The following is a 25172-nucleotide window of genomic DNA, read 5'->3' as shown; positions in this document are numbered from 1 at the left end:
ACAATTGGATTAGATGAACCTTTATTCATCCCATATTCGGTTTGTAGCAGTAGTAAGCACAGGCACAGGAAAAGACAATGTAGACCTAGATTAAACTGGAACCACACACAGGAAGCCCACTTATTGCTGTATTTGTGTCCACAGTACAAAAAAAAGAAAGCAAGGTATGAATGCAATGTTTATATATGGTTAAGAAATTTAAATTCATCAATCTGAATTTCCAAATTTAGTCCCGGATTTTCAATTAATTTTGACTAAAGTTGCTATATATTTCAAGTCTCTTAATATAAGAAAAAAGTGGAAGTCAAAGAGATTTTTATCTGAAAAAAATGTAACAAATAAGTATGTATATATACACACAACTGATGTTCAAAATAGAACTCATGGGCTAACTATGGCCCACGGTCCAGTTTTTATTGGTGCAAGATGCTAAAATGTTTTCACATTTCTGAGTTTGTGTTTTTTAGGCTAACTTTAACAGTGCCTCTCCATTAGCTCAGGGCACAAAACACTGAATAAAATTAAATTAAATTTGTCCAATTTTAGTTTCATTAGAAACAATCTAACACCTGGGTCAGCAAAACTGTATTTTGACACAATAATCATATCACACATGACTTACTACCTAACAAGTTGGTCATCGGCCTGCAAAACAACACTAAAAGCAATTGAAACGATTATTTATAAGCACGCTCTAAAAGTATTGGACAGAAAACCAAAAATGTACCACAACTTTAAGATATTAAAAAAAACACAAACGCCTGAACTGCGCCAATACTGTTAAATATGCAGATACCACCTTAGTTTACAAAATCTTATATCACAAAGCTATCACAAAAAACACATAAACAAGGGCGAGCTCTAGAGGTGATTGTGTATTTCCTTTTAAAAAGAGTGCATTCTGCCAAAGCACCTTCTCTGTCCGTGCCTCACATACCTGGATCTCAATACCAATGTCCTTTCGTGAACTCTCGTCTCTGAACCTCTTCACCAATCAACTTAAACCCTGGCTGTTAGATGAACAAAATTGCGATCAGAAGGTTGTCTAAAACTGTGCTACTTGTGTGTGTATGTGTCATCGTTTATCTTCAACCTAAACAAGGGACTAAAGATGGGAAAAAAAATATATATATCATATTCGTATTGTTTTCAACATGTCAAGCCGATGTATATATATATATATATATATATATATATATATATATATATATATATATATATATATATATGTATGTATGTATGTATGTATGTATATATGGTGGACAAATATCATATTCGTATTGTTTTTAAAAAGTCCAAGCACTCGGGTGCTGCTTTAAGACAGCAATGAGTAGGAGGAAAAAATGGGCCCAGGGATGAGGCATGTCTATCATTGTGTTAAATGAAAATAGCATTAGCTATCTTCACGCACCTCTGGGTTAGGTTTGTAAACTAATTTATGTGAGTTTATAGGCCTAGTAAAATCATTTTGTTAAGATACACTGACATGTCCAGTTGCTGCACGGTAGTCCAGGTGTTAGGGTTAGTTGGGGTTTTGGTAGGTTTGTTTGCTTTTCACCTCTTGTGTCCCTCCGGGCTTCCCTTCCTTTCATAACCAGCTGCGTTGCGTGTACATGGTAATCAGCCCTTTTGTGTCTATTTAACCGCGGTGTGTTTGCTAGTCTTGGTCGTATCAACTACCTTGTTTGATTCATGTCAAGTTTCCATGACAAGTTCCTGGTTACCGTGTGGCTTACCACTTCAGGTTTGATTTGTAATTTGAGGCCAAGTCCTTGTTATTTTCTCAAGATTCCTGCCCTTAAGTAATTAAAGTTTTGTGAGAGCACTCCTTCCAAGTCCTTGACTGCTTCACTGCATTTGGGTCCAACTATGACGTCACGCTAATATAGTACAGACAGACAATGTACTATTTTAAGTCGCTGGTATTCACGTTAATGTTATTTTGTTTGTAAAGTCGGGAGGGGGGTGCTCTCATGTACACCTTCACCGAAGGCACCTAATCCCTTACCCATCGCTAGCTGTTTGCCATATAACATTTTTGCTACCCTGTTTCTGCATTCTAAATGCCAGTAATATGTAAAGAAATATTTATGAAGCATAATGCATGTAATGTGCTTACCTTATCAGCATTTTACAAAACTGCTCAAAAACAAAATGCCACAAGAATAGTCCTGTAAATAGTGAGATTTATTTTCTTACAAAAATATCTTACATTATAAAACACCTTAAAATAATACCGCACCAAGAACAAATCAAATCTCTTTCAAATTACGGCTCATTGCTCAACCCACATTGGGAGGTCTTTTGCTAATTCGTGGGCATGAAGAAGAGTCAAATGGTGAGAGAAGACAAAATGTTTGCCAAGAAAAAGCATCCATATCTCTTAGAAAAATACATGCAGGCTTCTCTTTCGGTTGCTTGTTGAACATAAAACAACCCGTGAGCGAAAAGTTGCGAGCATTGGTAACCGGATGAACGACAGCACAGAAACTCAGACTGTCAATCAGTGTGAGGAAAGATGTCATGACTGCATTCAGATACACAATGTCCATCAACTCTCTACCATCAGCGGATATATTCTTCAATGCCACTATTAACCCTTTCAGGAAGCTCCTGCTCTCCTGTGGAGTAAAACAAAATGCCTTTATCCAATTCACTAGAAAGTGGTCTCTCAAGGACCATTTACATGTCAAACGTAACAGCAGTGAAAATGCAAAAACTTTTCCAGAGATCCTTGTTGTTTAAATCTTGAAAACAATGCACTGTTTTAGTCTAAACAGTTGACAATATAAAAGTGGGCATCTGCTCACGTCTGACTTCGGTTCTTTAAAAAGTAGGTAACGGTAATGCTACAATATGTATTGCCAGCAAAAGGGGCAAAGATATTCAGGACGTCAGTGTTTCAGAGCTGCCAACCTCTGTCGACCCCATTTCAGGAGTACCCTTGTTTTATGTTTTCATCAGGAGTGAATGGGATAAGCACAAAATCGAAAAACTGTTATGTTTTTACATTAATTGTAATATTGTGTTTTTGCAAACTATTGAAAAAGTACAGCTTGATGAAAATAAGTATGAAAAGTGAACAAAGTATAATTTCTTGATCAATTATTAGCAAATTCAAATTTCCGCAACATTACCATACGTTTTTCAGGTGGTCCCTAACCCGCACTTGCATGATGTGCAATGTGCAAATGTTGGTCCTTTTGGAGACGGCTTCAACATGGGATATTTCGTCAAATACGAACCAATAAACTGTGAGTGTCTGGGTTTCTTTTTAGAAAATTCATCCAAATTGTCATCCATTTTGCGCTTATAACGAGCAGGCATATTGAAGACTTACCAATGCTGTGTACAGTAATCCCTCGAATATCGCGGTTCATGTAGACCAGACATGGGTGCAATAATTGAAAAATCGTGAAATAGGGTCACCCCTTGTATAACTACCTTTTTTTCCTGTAGTACTGAGTCCTAGTAGCAAGCGGAAGATGGGAGTGGCTTCCGCTTGCGAGTTTCATTGAGGATTTTTACATTTTTATGAACTTAATAAAAATGAAAAAATAATAGCTGAAAAAAATTGCAAAGAAGTGAATTGACGATAAGTGAAGTTGCGATAATCGAGGTAAGACTGTACTCCTACTTCCTTTAGAACAACCCTGGAAATTATAGGAATTGTTTCAAAACAAAAGACTGGTGGTTTAGGCAGCTTTAATAATACTTTCTTTCCTCATGAAAAAAATTAAAATGTTAAAGCAATAGAGGCTACCTATGCAATCGATTCAGAATCAATTGCCACACTGGAGTCGCACAAGACGACTCATTCGTCAGAACTTCTGACTCGGATGATTCACAATGCACTCGTGTTACCGAAATCATTCGGTTTACAGTGCAGTTGAATCAAGACGGCGGAAGCTGTTGCAATAGTGTGAATTTCGAGGCATTTAAATAGGAAATTTGGTACTAATTTGGTGTTCACGTAGCGATCTTCTACGTGGCTTAACTGTGGTCAATGCTATAGACGATTCAATCTAACTGTTGACTAGGCCCATTACAGAGAGTCATTAAGCGAACAAATTAGAGAACAACAATTCAGTGCATCTGTGAAATTTCTAGATCCCCAGAGATGCAACAAAAGAGAGAAAGCAGAGACATGGTAGGACCACACAACAGGAGGTTTCATGCACTTTTGCATTTCCACACATTTGTGTAAACATGGAAATAAAATAGCAGCAACACACCACTTGTGCATTAATGCTTAAGGTGGTTGTCGTGTAAACGTGGCCTACATAAATTGAGAGAATTGTGGGTTGTGTTCTATCAGAGGGCCAGGAGCTTTTCTTTCGACCATTCGCCCAATGAGCATTTAAAAAAAAAAAAGATTCAACGCTGATTCCTTCTTTTATTTGTAACTTGGAAATAAGGACATTTATCTGCTCTTTATGATCAAAATATGGGCAATAAGAAGGCCTTTAGCCACAATATTTTATACAATTGGCTTTTTGATGTACCCACGATGTGGTAATTTGAGATCTTTCCGGATTGTTTGATATGTTAATATGGCAGATTGAGAACTTCAACGTTCATATGAACAACAGGAAAGCCCATCTTATAAAAAAAGGGAAGCTGACTGTTTCCATTTTCCTTGAGTGGCAAGGCTTTGGCTTTGTCTTATGGCAATAGGTTGGCTTAAAAATGCAACAGAAAACGAGACTTTTTTCTGCCTTGTTACAGAATATAGCATCACCTGTTATCAAGATTGAATATGAACACACCATCAAAATATCTTTCTATGTCATAATAATATAAATCTCTCAGATTGAGGCACAGGCTGCCCCTTTTTAAGGTTGAGTTCGTTTACACACAGATGAATGATTTAGTCCCTTATCCACTGTCAGAATATTACCAACATGATTATAACATTTGAATTTGAGGAGCCCTGTTGAGTTGGTTTTACAGAGGAGAAAAAATACTTTAGTGGTTTTAAGTGAAACTGGTAGAGCACTTCAAACTAAAACCTTTCATTAATTGGATTAAGAAATCACACAATGTGTCTTTTGAAAAAGGTCAAACACATTTCTAACCAGTTGGTGTCTACATTCAAAATGTCGCTTCTTGCTATGAGTTTGGTTCATAGAATTACCATGAGTACCTAGCTGCTCCAAGACCTTGTATTTCTTTGTCACTTAAATTTTAACTGTATAATAACTTCAAGAATGGATTTACGTCCATCTGTAGTATCACTGCACAGTAAGCATCTTGTATATTGCAAGGCTTTAAATCAGGGGTCTCAAACTTGCGGCCCGCGGGCCAACTGCGGCCCTCGGGACGATAATTTGCGGCCCCCGTCTTAATATGAAAGATCGATTAATTTTTTTTTTTTTTTTTTTTTTTTTTTTTTTTTTTTTTACCCCTTTCCCCATGATGGCGCCGTTTAAGTGGCAGCCAGTGGCAGTAGCTCTGTCCACTCATGTTTTTCTTGTTTTACAGCATGTTTTACATGAAAAATTAGAGGGAACATTGACATGCACCTGCTTGTGGCAGGTGTGATACTGGTGTGCCGATAGCGAGCAATGATGATGTCGTGACCGGATGATTCGCCTAAAGACGTTTCGCCGACGGACGTTTGACAGACGGACAGGTCGTACTAGTATTTGTTAGTTTAATGATTAAATACAAATACTAGTATTTGTATTTAATCATTAAACGCTGTTTTCAGCTGGATTTGACCGAATTTGAGAGCATTTTGAGCCGTTTGGCGAATGGACGTCTATAGACGTTTTTTTGCCTCCATCGCGATATCATCCAGTATTTGTATTTAATCATTAAATGCTGTTTTAGGATGGATTTGACCCGATTGCTGTCATTTTACGGCTCGGTTCTGCTACATCTGCCTGCCCAAGAGTGCTTATTCCCGGACTGCCATTGATGGTAGACGAACATTGATTTTTACTATAATTTGGACAACACCGGCGGCGGGCCGGATTAAAAATCCTAACGGGCCGTATATGGCCCGCGGGCCGAGGTTGAAAAACTTGTACACACACGATCCGGCGGGGCGAGCGTTCGAATCCCGTTTCGGCGAAACCTCCGTTCGGCCGAATGAACGTTCGGTGGAACGTCCATTCGGCGACCTGCCCGTCTGTCAAACGTCCGTCGGTGAAACGTCTTTAGGCGAATCATCCGAGTACCGATGATGTCGCTCACACTGGTACTCAGTGCGCTCAGGGAGGTTGTCTTTCTGCTCAGACCAACAAAAAATTAGAGGGAACTTTGGTTCGGAGCTGAATGAACCAATCACGGTGAGGTATACGGCTCTGGAGGGCGGGACATCGGCCGGGCTGTCCAGTGCCTCGCTCACTCACTCATTCATTCCTCCAATCAGCTGGGCGGAGGAGAAGCCGTGAGGCCGATCACTCCGCTCGGCGCGCACACTCCTCCGCTGCTCTCAGCATAGAACTGAATGAGGCGCTATGATCCGTGATCCAGCCTGTGTCAGCGTCTGTAGCCATCTCCGCGATTGAAACGGAGAGCGAAAGTGCACATGCGCCACAAACCCGCGCGACTGAATGTGAAAGATCAACCCGAGACTCATTCCAAGTGGAAAAACATATTACAGAGCCCCAGAGATGTCTCTTTCAAAGCCTGCCGTGAAGAGAAAGGTCGGTGATGAGCACAGACAGTTTCAAGAAAAGTGGGGAGTGCAATATTTCTTTGTTGAACACAGGGGCACCCCGACGTGTCTCATTTACACTGAAAAAGTTGCGGTGCACAAGGAATACAATTTGAAACGTAATTGTACTACAAGACATGCTGAGGAGTACGAAAAATACCAGGGAGATGAGAGAGCCAACCAGGTTGCCAGTCTTAAGACACGTCTTCTGAGGCAACAAGATCTCTTCAAGAAGGCTACCAAAGACAGTAATGCAGCAGTCAAAGCTAGCTACGCCGTTTGTGAGTTGATTGATCCTGTGCCAAGTGATCCCAAATGGCTCATGGACTTGGCTTTTCTTGTTGATATCACACATGAGCTTAATGTACTGAACAAGAACCTACAAGGCCAGGGGCAACTTGTCAGTGCTGCCTATGACAACGTGAGAGCATTCTGCACTAAATTTTTGTTATGGAAAGCCCAGCTCTCTCAGACAAACCTTTGCCATTTCCCAGCATGCAAGGCTCTCGTGGATGCAGGCACACCATTCAGTGGTGAGAAGTATGTTGAGGCCATTTCGAAGCTACAGGAGGAATTTGATCACAGATTTGCAGACTTCAAGACACACAAAGCCACATTTCAAATTTTTGCGGACCCCTTCTCCTTTGATGTGCAAGATGCCCCTCCTGAGCTTCAAATGGAGCTCATTGACCTGCAGTGCAACTCTGCACTCAAAGCCAAGTTCAGGGAGGTGAGTGGAGAAGCAGACAAGCTTGGGCAATTTTTGAGAGAGTTGACCCCCAGCTTCCCTGAACTTTCCCGAAGGTTCAAGCGGACCATGTGCCTTTTTGGGAGCACATACTTGTGTGAGAAGCTCTTCTCCACCTTGAACTTCAATAAGTCCAAGTACAGGTCCAGACTTACTGATGAGCATCTTCAAGCTCTACTGAGGGTCTCCACTGCTTCCTCCCTCAAGCCAAATGTGACTATGTGAGAAGAAGCGCTGCCAGGTCTCTAGCAGCAAGGAGTAGGCAAGAGAAGCCGTGTTCAGAATATTTCATGTTCAATGTTCCATTCAAGTTCAGAAAGTTAAAGGTTAAAGAGCTGTTAATACAGACATTTGAAACGGAATAAAAATAATTCATTTTCTCTACTTAGCCAGCCAGTGTATATCTACTGTATGCTCATTAGTATTATTTGGTTTTGTATTACTGATTGATTTATTTTTTATTCATCTTTAAGTTAATTTATTTAATTCATTATTTTTTGTTAAAAAATAAAGATATTTGATAACGTTGGAATGTTTTATCAGTGCTTTTCTTGTGGAAATCCTGATGCGGCCCAGTCTCACCCAGACTCGGCCTCTAGCGGCCCCCAGGTAAATTGAGTTCGAGACCCCTGCTTTAAATAAACACTCAATGGCTTGAGAAATAAATAAGCCAGAAAAACGAGCGAAAAAGACAGCAAGTAGTAAGATGATGTTCCGTGTTGAATGTCAGCTGGACAGCTATCTACTTCCTGTGTTTTGGCATCATAGTGACATGGGGTGAAGGGTCGAGAGGGTCCAAAGTGGCACCAGCAGCCACAAGAAGGAGGGGGAGAGCTGGGCTCCTAAAGGTGAGGCGGTGTCCGAAGTGCATGAGCACACCTCGTAGCCATTTTCGGCACGGTCTGGGCGCGCATCCACCCGGTTCTCGGTGCTTTCAGCCTCACCGCCCGGCGAGTCCGACTGAATGTCGGTGCACAGCAGCCAATCCTTGGCGATGAGGCGCGGGTAGTCGGCCTCCGCCTCCATGTCGCTGCTCGGCACGCGCCAATACTCCTTACCCTTGAAGAAGTATGATGACCCTGCACAGGAAAAATAATGCCAGATTCAAAGGAAACCTAAGAAATTTGAGCCATCCAAATTCAATGAATATGTTTTTCTTTGAGTTGTTTTAAAAAAAAAAATGATATGGAGCTCTAGATGGCGATAGCGACCTCCATTTACGGCCAGCAGCCAATAGTGATAATTCCCTGAAAGAATTGGCTTCAAGATTTTTTCCCAAAAATATTAAACGCACATTTTTTTAATGTTTTAAGACCGACACCTGCTTTTAACTAATTGTGATGAGTTTGCATGTTCTCCCGAGGTTAGCGTGGCTTTTCTCTGGGTACTCCGCTTTGTTCCCCCATCCCAAATCAGGCATGCTACGTTGGTTGAACACTCTAAATCAGGGGTGCTCATTACGTCAATCGCAATCAACCAAGGTACTATTGATCATCAAGGTACTACTGGTAGATTGCCTGAGAGTAAGATTTGATTCTGTCTGTTAGTTTCCTTCAGACCTCAACGATGTCTCTTTTGTGACATTATAATGTGCCCACTGTAATACTCACACTTTGTTTGAACATGCATATCTGACACTCAATTAACAATCGTTAAGGTCTCATCAGGATCCAAGTGTTGTCCCAACAGCCTCGGCTATTATCTATGACCTGTCACAGCTGCTTGTTAAGGCTTCCCTTTGATGTTGAAAGGCTTCATTTCGGCGTGTGCGGTCGATTGGTCGCCGATCTTCTGGTCGCCGTCTTTTGGTCGCCCCGACCGCGACAACGGGCGACCAAAAGACCGGCGACCAAAAGACAGACGACCAAAAGACCGGCGACAAAACAAGGTAAAACAACACGGTCTACCCATCAACAAAAGCCAACAATGGCCATGAGCAGTTTCACTGAGCCGACGTGTGAGTGTATGAGTTTGTATGTACATGCGTTGTCCCTTTAAGAAGCTACGTCAGTCAGGGTCTTAAAAAGTTCTCCAAAAAAACCCAATAAAAGTCCGGGAAATTTTGAACTTTTCTTTAGCCTAATAATTACTAGGGCATTAAGTATGACTAATTAGTAATTCGCAGTTTGTATTTAGGGAATTTGAGCAACAATTTAAATGGTAATTATCACTTACACCCCGGGCGACCAAAAGACCGGCGACCAATCGACCGTGTACCCATTTCGGCGCCCTGCCAGTGACGTCAATGCCAACAATATACAGTCATATCTCTACTTATGAATGCCTGTAGGTACGAATTTTTCAGGTTCCAAAACCTTTTGACATGCATAGGAGTGCCTCAAAATATGAAAACAAAATTCATGTTACGAAAACGTCAATACATTTTCTCTATCCGTTATTTTATTTTGAAATTGTTGCGGGTACACTGTTTCTTGCTTGACAATTTCACTACTCTACTAGGCTCTCATTGGCCGTCTCACAACAACCCATGCTTCTTTGACGTTCGTCGTTGTGTGCTTGAACTTATGCTTGGAAGAAGCTGTGGCCGAGTACCTCCGACGGATACTCAGTCGACAACAGGTCTTCATGTTTCAATATTCTCTTATGTTTTATTTCACCGCCGTTCGTCGTTGTGTGATGGATTTTTTTCTTGGAGCAAGTTGTGGCCAAATGCTTTCGATGGACTCGCAATTGAGCCTCAACTTGAATCGCAGCCTGCGGTGGGCGAAAGTGTGACGCGGGGGCAGACAACGGGGCTGGTGGTCAGTAAGGAGGACATTGACAAGTTGGTCGAGGGGCACCATAACGAACTCTCAACGGAGGAGGACTTAATGCAATGCTCGGCAACATATGAGGAATTCAATGAGAAGGCTGCTGAGGTGGAAGCAGCCACCATTCCAACAGCACAAATCAGAAAAAAGGGGGAGAAACTGACTTTCCGACTTAGTGGAAAAAAAGTGTTCACGAGTCCTGTGATCACCCACTTTGACAACGATTGTCTTATGCATTTTAGAAACATTATTAAAGTCGGCAAAGGCAATTGCCTTTAGATCATTTTTTCTCAAAAAGTCCGTCGTCAACAAGCACCGCTGAAGGGAAACTTAAATCGAAACAGGTAAGAAGCAGTGGTGATGCATAAAATGGATGGAGGACCGTGGAACGAATTGGAGATTTTACATTTAAAGTACTGCTTTACTTTATTTTTAAAATGCAAAAAAATTCTGGAACCAATTTATTTCGCAAGTAGATGTACGACCGAGATGAGATTAAAGGCATTTTGTTGCTTATTTTCTGTAACATGAACAGGAAGTAGTTTGGCTTCACGGGCGTCAAATGTTGTCAACGTAAAAATCTGTGTGAGCATTTAACTGCTTTGTCACGTAATGTTAGAAGATTGAAGTAATATTGGGGGGAAAAGTTCTAAGATTACGACATTTAGATTGTTTTTTTACGTTACAAGAACCGGAAGTTGTTTGGTTTCAAGGGAATTTTACTTCTGGCGACGTAAAATCTGTACAACCACAAAACTACTTTTCGCGTTATGTCAGAAGACTTAAGTAATATAGGGAGAAAAAGTCATGACATTATGAGATAAAAATCATTACATTACCTACTTTTACATCACTTGAACTGGAAGTTTTCAACTTTTGGCGACATGAAGGCAGTGTGAAAAATGAGATTTTCAAATGGTTTTTGGGGGGATTATGTTATTCCTGTTGATAAAATTTTGAAGAGAATGAGTTTATATCGTAAATATAGGGGACATAGTTTTAAATGAGAACATTTTCAGACGGTGGTGTGCCTTGAGATTTTTTCAATGCAAAAAGTGTGCCGAAGCTCAAAAAAGATTGGGAAACACTGCTACACAACCTCCTCTGTGACTCATATTGAGCAGTAAGGGGACTCCTTCCTCTTCATGTAAATCCCTGTCTGCATTATACTGCCCCCTGGCACGTAATGTGGTGCCGGAGGGGCATTTCCATTTATTCTAATTGGTTAAGATTGTTGGAGATGCAAGTACGCTTGCAGAAGAAATTAAAATCGAGGCACCACAGTACTGTAATGAATGCACATGCTGTCATGATGGTGCTCCCTTTAACTCTATACTAGCACCTCTTCACTTCGATCTCTATACGTTGTATTCATGAGAGAACCTGAAGGCAGATTAACAATCATCTGCCTGGAATTCCCTTTGCCAAATCTATCCAAGAATAAATGAACCTGTGGTAATGTTGTTATGCGTAGCCTATGTGTGTTGCGGAAAAAATCCAATTCCTATGTGTGAGGTGTTTTAATTGAGCAGCCTGGCGTCGGCCTCACAACTCTGGGGTCCTGGGTTTGAATCCAGGTCGGTCCACTTGTGTGGAGTTTGCATATTCTACGCGGTCCTGCGTGGGTTTTCCCCAGGTACTCCAGTTTCCTCCCACATTCCAAAAAACATGCATGGTAGAATGACTGGACACTAAATTGCGCCCAGGTATGAGTGTGAGTGTGAATGGGTGTCTCTGTCCTCGTGCCCTGTGATCAGCTGGCCACCGATTCAGAGTGTCTCCCGCCTCTGGCACGAAGTCAGCTGGGATAGGCTCCAGCACCCCACCGAGTCCCTGGTGAGGATAAAGCAGTTCAGAAAATGTAGTATTTGTCTTTTTTTCATTAGACTGACAGATTTAAATCTTTGTGTATGCTTCACCTTTGCAAAAACATCAAATTTGACCACAAATGCTCTTAGAACACCTGATAGTTAGTACAGATTTAGTATACTCCTCTGAAGCATGTCTGCATCTCTGGCTAATTAGTCATTTCTTTCCAGGTATAAAGACACACAACTGCATTTATTAAAGGTTAATCTCATCAATCGAATGCAGACAAATCAATTGCATATACAAAATTCAAAGGTTATGCTGGTGTTGCTAAATATTACTACTCTCATCTCATTATCGGAACCACTTTATCCTCACTAGGATTGCGGGGGGTACAGGAGCCTATCCCAGCTGACTTCGGGCCAGAGGCAGGGGACAACCTGAATTGGTGGGCAGCCAATCGCAGGGCACAAGGAGACAAACAAACATTCCCGCTCACACTCATACCTAGGAGCAATTTAGAATGTCCAATCTGCCTACCTTGCATGTTTTTGGAATGTGGGAGGAAACTGGAGTACCCGGAAAAAACTCACGCATGCCCAGGGAGAACATGCAAACTCCATACAAGTGGACCGACATGGATTTGAACCCTGTGAGGCCTACGCGCTAATCACTCAACCGCCGGGCCGCCGCTAACTAGAACGATTGATAAAATAATTTGACATTTGATCCGAAATCCATCTTGGGATCAAGACCGGATCCAAATGTTGGTGATTATAATCATACCGTGGCCCAGTAATGGTTATGCTGTCCTTATATTATTGGATGCAAAGTACCTCTATTCATGAATTCAGGTTACGAAAACTTCAGAGATGCAAATGGGTGCCTCAAGATACGAAAACAAAATCCAAGTTACGAAAACTTCAATGCATTTCCTGTATCTGTTATTTTATTTTGAAATTGTCGTGGATGTATTGCTTCTCGCTTGACAATTTTACTACACTCTACTGGACTCTCACAACAACAACGCTCCATGTTTGTCGTTGTGTGCTTAAACTTATCCTTGACCAAGCTATGGCCAAATGCCTTCGACTGACTCGTAGTCGAGCCTCACTCTGAACCGCAGCCTGCGGGGGGTAGTGGTCAGTGAGGAGGACATCAACGAGTTGGTCGAGGGGCACCAAAATGAACTCTCAACGGAGCAGGAGTTAATGCAACACTCGGCAATACATGAGGAATTCAACAAGAAGGCGGCTGAGGAGGAAGCAGCCAGCATTCCAACAGCACAAATCAGAAAAAAATCGGGGAGAAATTTAACGAACTTTCCAACTTCGTGGAAAAAATAACCTGAAAAAGTGGTCACGAGTCGTGAGAGCGTCCACTTTAACGACGTTTGTCTTGTGCATTTTAGATACATTAATAAAATTTGTCAAAGGCAATTGTCTTTAGATTGATTTTTCTCAAAACGTCCATCAACAAGCACTGCTGAAGAGGAATTTAAACCCAAACAGGTAAGAAGCAGTGGTGATAAATAAAATGGGTGATAAATTCGATGCAAAAGAAATCATACATCATTAATGAAAAAGATTGAAAGTTCAATCAAATTTTGTTTTGAATTCTTAATTTTATATTTATTAGATGTGTGTGCATGTTTGTGTGCTCTCTGTCTCTGTTGTCTAAAGTTAGCTTCCTGACATGTGCACCTGCGCTACAACACGAAATGATTTTGCATGATTATTATTCATTTTAATGGCTTATTAAATAATTTTTTAATTATCTCTCATTTTTGTGTGTCTTCAAATCGTTCCTACTACATTGAGACATTGATCAATTTTAAAGAGTTTAGTTTTTTAGTTCTGTGAAAAAAGTTCTGGAACCAAATAATTTCATTAGTAGAGGGACGACTAATTTTTTCCATGATCTTTAATACTTAATGCTTGTCTCCTCTTTTCCAACGTGTCGACTTTTGTAAATGTGTTATAATTAAAATTGGCGATAGCAACCTTATGTTAGCCTGTATTTGAGAAAATAGCCCCTCAATGATCTGGAGTTTCTCTGACGACTCACCATCAGACCATCTCATGGCATCGTCCAGTTGCGGGGGCAGCCCCTTCCACAGTGTGCTGTCCTTGGGGTAGCCCAAGTCCATGCGTCTCAGGTGGTCGTCGTAGCGCCAGTAGTGGTTGTCCTTGAAGAAGTAAGTCTTCTCATTGTGTAGCCACACAAAGGCCGCGTCCACGCCCTCCAAAGGCAGGCCGAAGTCGCTGATTGGTCGTGGGTAACCCTCCTCTACGATATTGTCTTTAAATATCCAGTACTTAAGACCTAGGAAAGATGGCATGGAATAGTTTGGTTATGTATTCTTTTACTGAATGAGAACAAACTAAAGGACATCTCAGAGCTTCTGAGCTTTGTGGTTTAAATTTTAGCTGTGGAGACTTGACTTGTACTCCCTCTGTTTACTATGGAGCGTTCAGTGTTTGTGCTGCTGTAGACAACATGCAAAAGGTTTGAATATGCTTTGTCAGAAACGCACCTTTAAAAAAGACTATTTTATGATCGCCGAGTCTTTCATAGACAGCATCCACGCTGTCCACGTTCTGGGGAAGACCTCTCCAAAATCGATGGATTTGAGCTGGACGCAGAGACACCAAGTTCTTCTCTCGTGTTAGTCGCCAGAAGTGCTTTCCTAAAACAGCAAGTGGGGGAATTGCTCTAATCAGTACACAAAACTTCGCGTTCAATGGCAATTTGTAAACAAGCTATGCTGCTGAATGTGCAAAAAATATTTGGGCAGTTCGGTTTCAATAAAAACATCGATATCAGATATCATTACCGAGAGTTCTAGGCTAGGCTGTTGTGCGTAAATAATATGATGCATAGCTAAATGACAACTTAAATAATCATTTTTAACAAAATGGTTTTAATCTAATATTTGCCTGCTACACACAAAAGTTTGTTAGTCCAGTTATCGGCACTACAGTATTCAGTTATTTAATGGAAGTTAAACGAAATTTTCATTCCAAAACTAAATACTGTTCTGCCGACAGTACAGTTCTTAATCCTGTGGATTGTATTTTGTACTGTCCTGTCGGAATTACTGTACTGTAGTATATTAGTGATTTCTTTATTATTATTTTCATTATGATAATTATTTTAAGCATTTGTTGTATTAATATTCATTTTTGGCAGCCCGGTGGGAGAGGGGTTAGCACGTTGGCCTCATAGTTCTGAAATTGAGAGTTCAATCCCAGGCAAGGTAGGCTCTAAATAGCCCCTAGGTATGAGTGTTACGTGAATGGTTGTCATTTCCTTGTGTGCTGCGATTGGATGGCCAACAATTCAGTGTGTCACCCGCCTGGTGCACGAAGGCAGCTGGGATAGGCTCCAGCACCCCACGCAATCCTTCTGAGGATAAATTGTTGTTTAAAAAGTTGTTTTTTTTGGAAAACGTAAGATGAGCCTTTAGAGAGGCCCAGCAGCTGAGTGGTTAGCGCATCGGCCTCATAGTGTGGGACCTGGGTTCAAATCCAGGTTGGTCCACCTGAGTGGAGTTTGCATCAGCTCCCTGAACCTGCAAGGGTTTTCTAACCCTAACTCTAACCCTAATCCTAACCCTAACCCCCACGATCCTTGTGAGGATAAAGCAGTTCAGAAAATGAGACAAGCCTTTCTATTCTTTTTGGACAGCAATGGTTTTCGCCTTGTAACTCTGCCATGGATGCCAGCTTTGGCCAGTGTTTTTTTTATAGTAGTCATTTACATTGACCTTAACCAAGGACAGTGAAGCCAGCAGTTCTTTCGATGTTTTTTTTAGGTTTTTTTGTGATGTCCTGGATGAGTCATCGTCACACTTTTGGAGTCATTTTAGCTGGCCGACCACTCTGCGGAAGGTTTGCCACTGTCCCCAGTTCTCTCAATTTGTGGATAATGGCTCCGACAGTGGTTCGCTGGAGCCCTAAAGCCTTGGAAATACCTTTGTAACCTTTTCCAGACTGATAGATGTCCATTACTTTTTCGCGTTTCTTCTTGAATTCCTTTGGACCGTGGCATGATGCTCTGATCTTGTAGCCTACTTTACTGTCTGACACATTATATTTAAGTTTTTTTCTTGATTCAACACGTGGTGGTAATCAGATGTGGGTGTGGCCTGTGAAATTGAATTCATCTTTCCTACAATTGTGATTAGTCACAGTTATTTTGTGATTTAACAAAGGGGGGCAATGTTGTATTTTTTCTGCCTTGGTAAATAAAATCATCATTTAGAAACTGCATTTTCTCTTTCCTTAGGTTGTCTCTGTGTCATAAGAAATTGATTGGATGGTCTGAAAACTGTGATTCCCGCTCCCAATTTGTGATGCGCCTAAGCAGTGTTGCATTTTACTCCAAGCAAAACTTCAGTTAATAAATGCAGTATGAACTTATTAAACACATTGGAGAGCTATTCTGCAGTTATATTAATCACACTAGCAAACGAGCAAGAAAAGTTACATTAAATCGCTAATAAGTTTGAAGCGAGGCGGGCTTGGGTCAGTCAACGCATTTTGTTTAGAGCCTCAAATTGGGTTCGTATGTGAGGAGCACGCTGGGAGCAACACATCTTGGATTTCTAATGATCACGAGATCGCCCACTCTGTGCCCAAGCCCCCTTTTTTTCTTTTCAATTCGTCTCCATGTTTCTCTCTGCCATCCTTGAGGCTTATCGATCCCTGTGCCTTGTATGCATGCTCCTTGGAGGCGTAAGTACCTTTGAAGAAGAAGGCCTCCCCTCGTATTTGGGCCACGGCATCAAAATGACCAGCACATCTGTCTGGCGAATCTCGAACCAGCCTGTGCGAGATAAACAGTGGAGAGGGCATAGGATAAATGAAAGCCAATATAGAATCATTACAGTCACCCTATAGAAAGTAAAGCATTAGCATTCTGTTTTAATTAACAAGGCTAAATACTAGATGAGATGTTTTCATGCTGACAAGCTGTCATCCCCCCACTAGCGCCCTTTCGCAGGGATAATAAGTGATTCTGAATGGTGGCGTGGGTGGCTTATCAATGATGAAGGCTTCCACTTTTAGTGGAAGGCAGTCAAGTACCTGAGAATAAAGAAACATCAGCTCCGGGTGAAAGTTGACTGCTGTTTCCTCAGAATTCGTTCATGATCCATTTTTTTGGAAAATTCTACAATCTTTATCTACTTTTCTCTTTTTTGATAATGCAATTTTTGCTGATGAGGGTGTAGCGGGTAGGCATAGAACAGAGTAGAAATTATGTCACAAACAAGCAGCAGATGACGCAAAACAGTGCACCCCTAGCGGATAAATCTTAATTTGTGATAGGTTTATTATTAATACACTTTAATCAAAACGGAGACATAATTAACATACACTGGCTACAACTTGCAAAGAAAATCACTCCCAACTCGCCCTCGTCCAGGATGATTCTAAAGAAACGGCATCTTCCTCTGTCAATTTAGTTGGCGCATAATCAAAACATTTGAGGTAATCTGATTCAAACAATTGCATAAGCTAACCGAATAACACCATTAAGGTCAAAAAACAACTGCCACATTAATCTCATATTAGATCGGAACCAAAACAACTGCGTGAGAATTTGCACGAATAAGCATAATAATTTCTTTATAAGGTAAACAGAGCGACCATATTTTTAAAACAATAATGCGAGTATTTTCGGAAGTTGATTCGATTATCGCCATCTGCCGGAATCCAAGTCAAAGCAATTTAAGAGTCCCTTGTAGATCTTCATTGCCAACTCAGATCAACAGTCTCGGCCTGGAACATGGTGTCCTGTTCAGTCAATAGTCCTGAAAACAATTAACTGGCCTCGAAAGCAGCTGTGGGGGGAAAGTGTCCTCGAGCTTACTCGGTCCCAACATAAAATATAGCACAAATTAATTTATAGCTTCATTACCTATTAAATGCTTAATGAACATATAGTAACATCCCAGAATAAACCCAACAATTTGTTTTTGTGAAAATGCAATGTACTTTATGCGGTTTGGTCAGTACTGACCCCGGTTGGGAATTGTAGCCACTAGTTATTTGTGTGGTCCAACATTTTTAGCAAAGGCATTTGGCACTAAGAATTGTCTGAAGATGCGTGAAAGGAATTGAAAAGGAAATGCCTGAGTGCATTTGTGTTTTTAGAACATAAAAAAGGAAAAAAGGTGATTACTTGATGTTTGAAATGCCCAATGATGTAAATCAGGGGTGTCCAAACAACGTCTGATGTGCCACCTGCTGCCCACTGCCCAGGTTTTAGTTTTATTTTGATCCCAGGAGGCCAGAACTGTGAGGCAGTCGTGCTAACCACTCATCCACCGGGCCACCGTTACTCAAACAGTGCCTCAAACAGTTGAGTAGAATTTCCAAATGTTATTTTACATTAATGAATTTATTCATTCATTTTTCCATACCGCACGGGGTGCTTATGTTTATCCCAGCCAACTAGGGGCGTCAGGCAGGGGACACCATGAATTGGTAACCAGTCAATTGCAGGGCACAGGAAGACGGACAACCATTCATGCTCACACTCATACCTAGGGACAATTTGGAGTCTTCAACCAGCCTACCATGCATGTTTTGGGGATGTGGGAAGTAATCGGAGAACCCGAACAAAATTCCCACCCAACCCCATGGAAAACATGCATACTCCACACATGAAGGTCTGAACCTGGGATTGAAACCTCGATCTCAGAACTGTGAGGACAACCCGGAGATGGGCAAATTATTTCGCAAAAGTTCGTAGTGGGTGCAAATTTTAGTTCCAACCTATAAAGAAAACACTTTTTTAGCAATCTGGTGTCCTATAAGTGCAATCAGTGGATTGCAGTCAGGTGCTTCTTGTTTTCTGCAGAAATCTCATTGAGTAAACTGTCTGTTCTTGGCTCGGTTGTAACAAAAACCTCCACCCACAGCAGCCCTTGAGGACCGGTTTCACCACCCCTGTGCTAACCACTTGCCCACCGGGTCCCCAGGTTTGTTTCAGTGCAGTAAATAAATGCATATATTCTTCGGTAGCCCAGTGGGCGAGTGGTTAGCGCGTCTGCTTCACAGATCTGGGGTCAAATTTTTGTCCCAAGTTGATCTTCAGTGTTTTGAGTTTGCATCTTCTCCCCTGGCTTGCGTGGGTTTTCTCTGGGTACTCCGGTTTCCTCCCTCATGCCAAAATCATGCATGGCAGGCTGGTTCAACACTCTAAATTGCCCCTTGGTATGAGTGTGAGCGTGAATGAATGAATTATTGCTGTCAAGCAATTACATTATTTACAATTAATCACATGCAGTCCATAGTTAAATTCCGATTAAACATTCTTTTCCATGTTTTAAATAAAAAAAATACTATATGTTTTGGAATATCCATAGGGATATACCTTTGGATGATCTTGTTGCTTGTAGCCTTTAACTCATTCACTAACATTGGCAGTTTTAGATATCAAATTCATTTCAAGTGCAAAGGCAGGCGTTGAATAATTATGTTTAATTGCAATTGACAGCCTAGTCGTACAATCCAGTTTGACTGGGGGTGTCAGCGAACGTTGCCAATCCTGCCACTCAAACATTCGATTGATGCCAGAACCCCAGTCATAGTTGATTGGATGTCAGCCGCTGAAAAGGGCAATCAAATGTTAATTTTTAAAAACATATTTAAAATCCTTGATGTTTTTATACCCAATTCCGATCTTTGCAATTCCGTTCTTTGCAATTCAGAAGGATTTCAATTTGCCACTTGCATACTTTGATTTTTATGTAAACTGGGTGAAAAGGGTTTGGACAGCCCTAATGTAAATTGTCAGGGTTGCAAGATCATGTACTTACAAGACAGAGGATCTGTTTTCAGGGAGGTCTAGCAGGACCGGCGGTTCTTCTGTCTGAGCACGGTGGCCTGGTTGGGTGGTGTGGGAAACAGAATCTCTGACACCTGAAAAAGACATGCACTTCAATACAAATTTGAATTATTGTGTAGTCCATAAATTGGACATCTTTAGACATACAAGAGATTTACTGAGTTGCTTGCACCTTTACAGCTCCAAATATTAATTTTGACACTCTAAAAAGTTTGAAAGTGATTGTGGGAATTTTTATATTTATTACTGATGTTCACTAGTTAGAAGGTTGAGGTCTTTCCGCTCATGTGTTTGCACATCAAACTGAAACAAGCATCCAGTTAAAAAATGCGGGGTCAAATGTAACGTTTGAGAGGTTCTAACTTAATCAATAATAGAAATAGGGATTGAGCTATATTTGATCGATTAATCAATCAATTCAATTTTGAGAGCCTCTAACTTATAATCAAAAATGGGAATAGGGGTTGAGCAATATTTGATCTATTAACCAATCAGCTCAAGTTTGAGACCGTCTATGTTAATCAATAATGGGAATAGTGGTTGGGCTATATCTGATCTATTAATAAATCAGTTGGCATTAAGCATCGTAGTTGAAATCTATTAGTTTTTAAACACTCACATTTACCTTTCAGAAAATGGCAATGACAATGGAAACACTTGAACAAAAATGTGAATAAGAAAAAAGCAAAGTGAGACAAATTTAGAACATTCAAAAAGATTCTCCTATCACGTTAACATAGGAAAAATAACAGGAGCAATTCATTATCTCATCCAAGCCAGTCATTTAAGGCATGATTTTTTTTCTTTTTTTTTCTTTGTTATTTTTTTTATGTTTTTGAATGACTGCAATATTTAGACCACCTCATTTAATTGCCTTAGACATCACTGCAGATTAGATATAAATCACGTTTTAATTACAGTTGTATTACATGAATTGACAAGGTATATCTGATTTGTGATTTCTGCTCTCTGCTCTCTTATCATCCATATGAATTCAGACAATCCAGCCATTAAAAAATAAATAAATAAACCATACACAGTGACTTGCATGCCAAAATATGTCACCATTATTTTCCTACTCAAAATATACATTCACATTTAAAAACTTAGGCACTCTGGCTTTTTTTTGGCAACCAGAGATCTTTCTATAAATAAAAACCTTATAAGTGGAAGACTAATTGATTTGTTCTCTCATGTTACAGGGCAATGTGAGCTGGATTAAAAATGCTATTCCATTCTACTCCCTCACGGAGCTACTCTCCACACATTGCATTCATTTCCTAACTCTATTAGCATTATCTGTCCCCTGCATTCCGGCTCTCTCAACAAAAAGTGCGATAAGGTCAAAGGCTCAAAAGCTACCCAATTAACTGCATTCATGTTTTTGAAAAGCAATAGGTTTTCACCAGTCATCTGCATCTTTTTCACAGAAAGTCGTACCATAGAGCTGCCAGACGCGAACCTTGTCTTCATAGGGTAAGTCGTACTTGAGGGGGTCTCCGACGGGGCCCTGGTAGTACGGCCTCATAATAGACTCGATGGCGGATGTGTGGATCAGGCCGATGGCGTGGCCGAACTCGTGGACGGCAACAGCAAACAGGTCCATACCGTGAGAGTCTGGAGAAGACACGAGCAGAGAAATTGAATTGTATCCAGAGTATTCGCACAAAAGACAGTCAGATAGTAAACCTTCAACTTACACAATTTGGAGTTTAAACAGCACTTGAAAGTAAAATACCTTTTTTTTCGGCGAGAGATGCAGAAGCCTCTAATGCAGTGGTCCTCAAACTATTCCACAAAGGGCCGCAGTGGGTGCGGGTTTTCGTTCCAACCTATAATAGGAAACCTTTCTACCAATCTGGTATCGTAGAAGTGCAATCAGTGGATTGCAGTCAGTTTTTTTTCAGCAGAAACCTCATTGGTTAAACTTTATGTGTTGGATGGGTTGGAACAAAAACCTGCACCCACAGCGGCCCTTGAGGACCGGTTTGGAGACATCCGCTCTAATGCATCAAAATCCACGCGTTTGTTGAAATTGTAATGATGCAAAGCCACCAATTGATGGCAGTGATTCACCCTTTCAGACTTGAATCGAGGTGTTTTTGTGAGATTGGGTAAAAAGGAAGGAATTTTCACTCGACCAAAGAATTGTATAGTATTCATAAAGCATGTGTTGTGTTAATTGGCCCAGGTTTGTACGCGTCTGTCTATTAAAATAGAACTGATATCAGCCGCCTGATGGTGGAGTAGTTCATTCACCTGGCTTTCGCGCGGGCAGGCATGGACTCAATTCCCGCTGGTGGCGGTATGATTGTAAGTGCGAATGGTTGTTTGTCTCTCTTTGTGCCCTACGGCCAACTGACGACCAGTCTAGGGTCGAGTCTGCCTTTCGCCCGGAAATCAGCTGGGCTAGGCTCCGCAACCCTTACGAAGATGCCCGCTACAGAGGATAAATGAATGAAAGAACCCATATCTTCGATCACCACGGTAAGAGACGAAAAACATACAAGCCCATGACTGTTGTGAGAAAAAGGCTCAGTTGTGTCGATTGAAAATGGGAGCATATCACAAAATACTAAATATGTGATCAATACAAACCCTTTCCAAATGTTGTTTTAGCTCCGTTATAGATAAAAAAAAAACATTGGTTAAAAAAAGTAGAACTACCATATTTATTCAAGTAAACGCACACGCGTGTATAACGCGCACCCATAATTTGTGACAGAAAATTGATATAAATCTTTTTTTTCCACTTTTTCTCAACTCACACCAAGGATCGTACTGGTACAGGTAACTGGCAAATGCTGAACAAATGTCGCCATGACAAACAAACTATGAACACAATTCTCAAATGCAGTTTACAATTTTAAATCCTTAGTATAATTCATCATCATAATATTTAAAATGTTTCAAAGTCTGATTCATCATCATCAGATTCAACAAACAGTTGATTCCATTCTTCTTGAGTTATTTTTTCTAAGTGTGTCGGCGGAGGGCAGTTTTTCACCGGAATTTGTGTATAACGCGCACCCTCACTTTGCTTCAGTTTTTTGGTACAACATTTTCCACGTTATCCTCGAATAAATACGGTAATGTTACTAAGAGGTCATGTCTGCAGAAGCAGTTGGAGTTTCTAGCTCCATATTGCTACATGATATAATGTAGGGATGCTGAATGATAAGGAGCCAAGGACCGTTGCCAAATGTTGTTTTAGCTCTTTAATAGAACTGGTTAAAAAGTAGAACTACTGTAACCTAGAAGTCATGTAAGCAGAAGCAGTTGAAATTTGTGGCTCCAAGTACTATATGAAGCAATGTAGGCATACAGACTAATGGGCATACAGACTAATGAGCCTACGGACGTCTATTATAGTTCATGTTCCTGATTTGTCTTTGCAATTTTTGTAGAAATAATACAATAAATGTTTCCTGTTCATGTCTTTTTAAAAGTGAAGGCCTATAGCATGGGTCGGGAACCTTTTTGAGAGGTAGGGTCAGTGCCAAAGTGGTGTGCCAACGCGACACTCCTATTGGTGCATTTGAGACTCAACTCTCTCAACTGTAGTTTCCATATCTTAGCTCCCAGGCTCGAGAAGAGACATATGGACCCACCCAAAAAGGGCTATACATGGCTCGCGAGCCATAGGTTCTCTACCGCTACCCTATAGGTCGAGAGGCATAGGAGACAGCTGGAGTGGCTGTGAGCGCTGTCTACCATGTGGTGAAGTGAGATAACTATGGTAATACCATCCAAGCCCTGCGGCTGCCAAATCAAAAGCCAACCACAGGGAAACACATGAAAAAAGTTGCAGGTGTTTTAAATCCATTACTTAAACAATGAAAGAAGAAAAGGCCCAAAACCTCCTTTCAGGCTCCACTAAACAGGACTACCTTCAGCTACAGATTTAGAAATGCAGAAATGTAAAAACACCCTGGATCCAAAATGTTGAATTCTAGAAGCCAGGTCTTATGGAGAAAGAAACATTATATAGTACTACTGCAATCATATTCTAACTTCTCCCAAGTTTGATAAGATCAATCATATACGTAAAGGTTACCAGTCACAAGCCAAACAACATCACTGAATTAAACAGCATATTATACATGCAAGCTAATGAAGCTTTGAAGGCCAGATATGTTACTGAGAAAAGTAATTATAGAGACGCACAATAAACACACCGTGTAAACTTTGAGTTTACCACAGAAAGCTATAAAACATAGCCTGCAGCCCAGATGGCTAGTATAATGAGAATGTAGCGTTGCAAGTGCTGAATAGAAATAAGAAAGAGGCCAACTAGCCAGGGGCTATTCTCTTTGATGGGATTTGATTCTTTTACCTTTGTGACATTCCAACACTTTCCGTGACTGACTCCAATAGCTGTGGGCGAGCCGAGAGGTCCAGCTATTTGGAAATAATTAAAAAATAAAACAAAAACAAAACAAAACATAAAATATATACAATACATACATATATCCGGGGCGGCCCGACGGGGCGAGTGGTAAGTGTCAGCCTCACAGCTCTGGGGTCTCGGTTCAAATACAGGTCATGTCCATCTGTGTTGAGTTTGCATGTTCTCCCCAGGCCTGCGTGGGTTTTCTCCGGGTCCTCCAATTTCCTCCCACATCCCAAAGACATGCATGGTAGGCTGATTCGACACTCTAAATTGCCCCTAAGTATGGATGTGAGTGTGCATGGTTGTCCGTCCCCTTGTGCTCAGCGATCGGCTGGCCACCAATTCAGGGTGTCCCCCGCCTCTGGCCCAAAGTCTGCTGGGATAGGCTCCAGCACCCCCTGAAACCCTAATGAGGATAAAGTGGTTCAGAAAATGAGATGAGATTCGTGTTACGAGTTTGATCATTGAAAAAGACTGCGCTTGTAAAAATTGCTAGTACACTTATTTAAGGATTTATACTGGCAACTGTTTATTTCATAGTTATAAAGCTTTCTACTTTGCAAAGTTTAAAATGGACCTACAGTATTAGTTGTCACGAGAGAAGTCTAAATGTGCAAGCAAATTCTCACCAAAACGAGCAAAATCCAGAAGAGCATCTCTCTCGTTCAGCACGTACATGAATTTGAGGCAAACACCTGATCATTTCATCACCATAGTGTTGAGCCAAGAAAATGAAAAGCAAATATTAAAGATTGGGATTGAGCCACACATGCATCCGCTTCAATCTAGCAAAAGCTAAAATGGTAAGAATTCATATAGGGATGAAACAAAACACAAAAGATAAGCGCCGATGCTGGCAAACACAATTAGAGAACAGGAAAGTCACCTGAACTTTCCATTTCACAGTAAGGTGAGTTGACAGCT

At 40.9% G+C, this 25172-nt stretch overlaps 1 protein-coding gene and 1 long non-coding RNA gene across 2 annotated transcripts in view; one reads left to right on the top strand and one right to left on the bottom strand.

The window, feature by feature from the left end:
- Positions 1-18: 18 nt before the first annotated feature.
- Positions 19-21557, top strand: LOC144091091 (uncharacterized). The gene is made up of 3 exons (XR_013305613.1): positions 19-164; positions 21058-21197; positions 21286-21557. It is a non-coding gene; the product is annotated as an uncharacterized LOC144091091 (long non-coding RNA).
- The window catches only part of mmp17a (matrix metallopeptidase 17a), an 86899-nt gene continuing 69778 nt past the window's right edge, over positions 8052-25172 (bottom strand). The window contains exons 5-10 of the mRNA XM_077623129.1: positions 21296-21472; positions 19827-19929; positions 16743-16825; positions 14532-14684; positions 14063-14320; positions 8052-8494 (exon numbers count right to left, since the gene is read on the bottom strand). Coding sequence (XP_077479255.1) covers positions 8178-8494; positions 14063-14320; positions 14532-14684; positions 16743-16825; positions 19827-19929; positions 21296-21472 — 1091 coding nt within the window. The 3' untranslated portion in view covers positions 8052-8177. The remainder of the gene's footprint in view (positions 8495-14062; positions 14321-14531; positions 14685-16742; positions 16826-19826; positions 19930-21295; positions 21473-25172) is intronic.

The sequence above is a fragment of the Stigmatopora argus genome, chromosome 16, assembly GCF_051989625.1.
Source record: "Stigmatopora argus isolate UIUO_Sarg chromosome 16, RoL_Sarg_1.0, whole genome shotgun sequence".
Taxonomy (NCBI): Eukaryota; Metazoa; Chordata; class Actinopteri; order Syngnathiformes; family Syngnathidae; genus Stigmatopora; species Stigmatopora argus.
The sequence above is the reverse complement of the archived record's forward strand: the minus strand, read 5'-3'. Positions and strand labels throughout refer to the sequence as shown.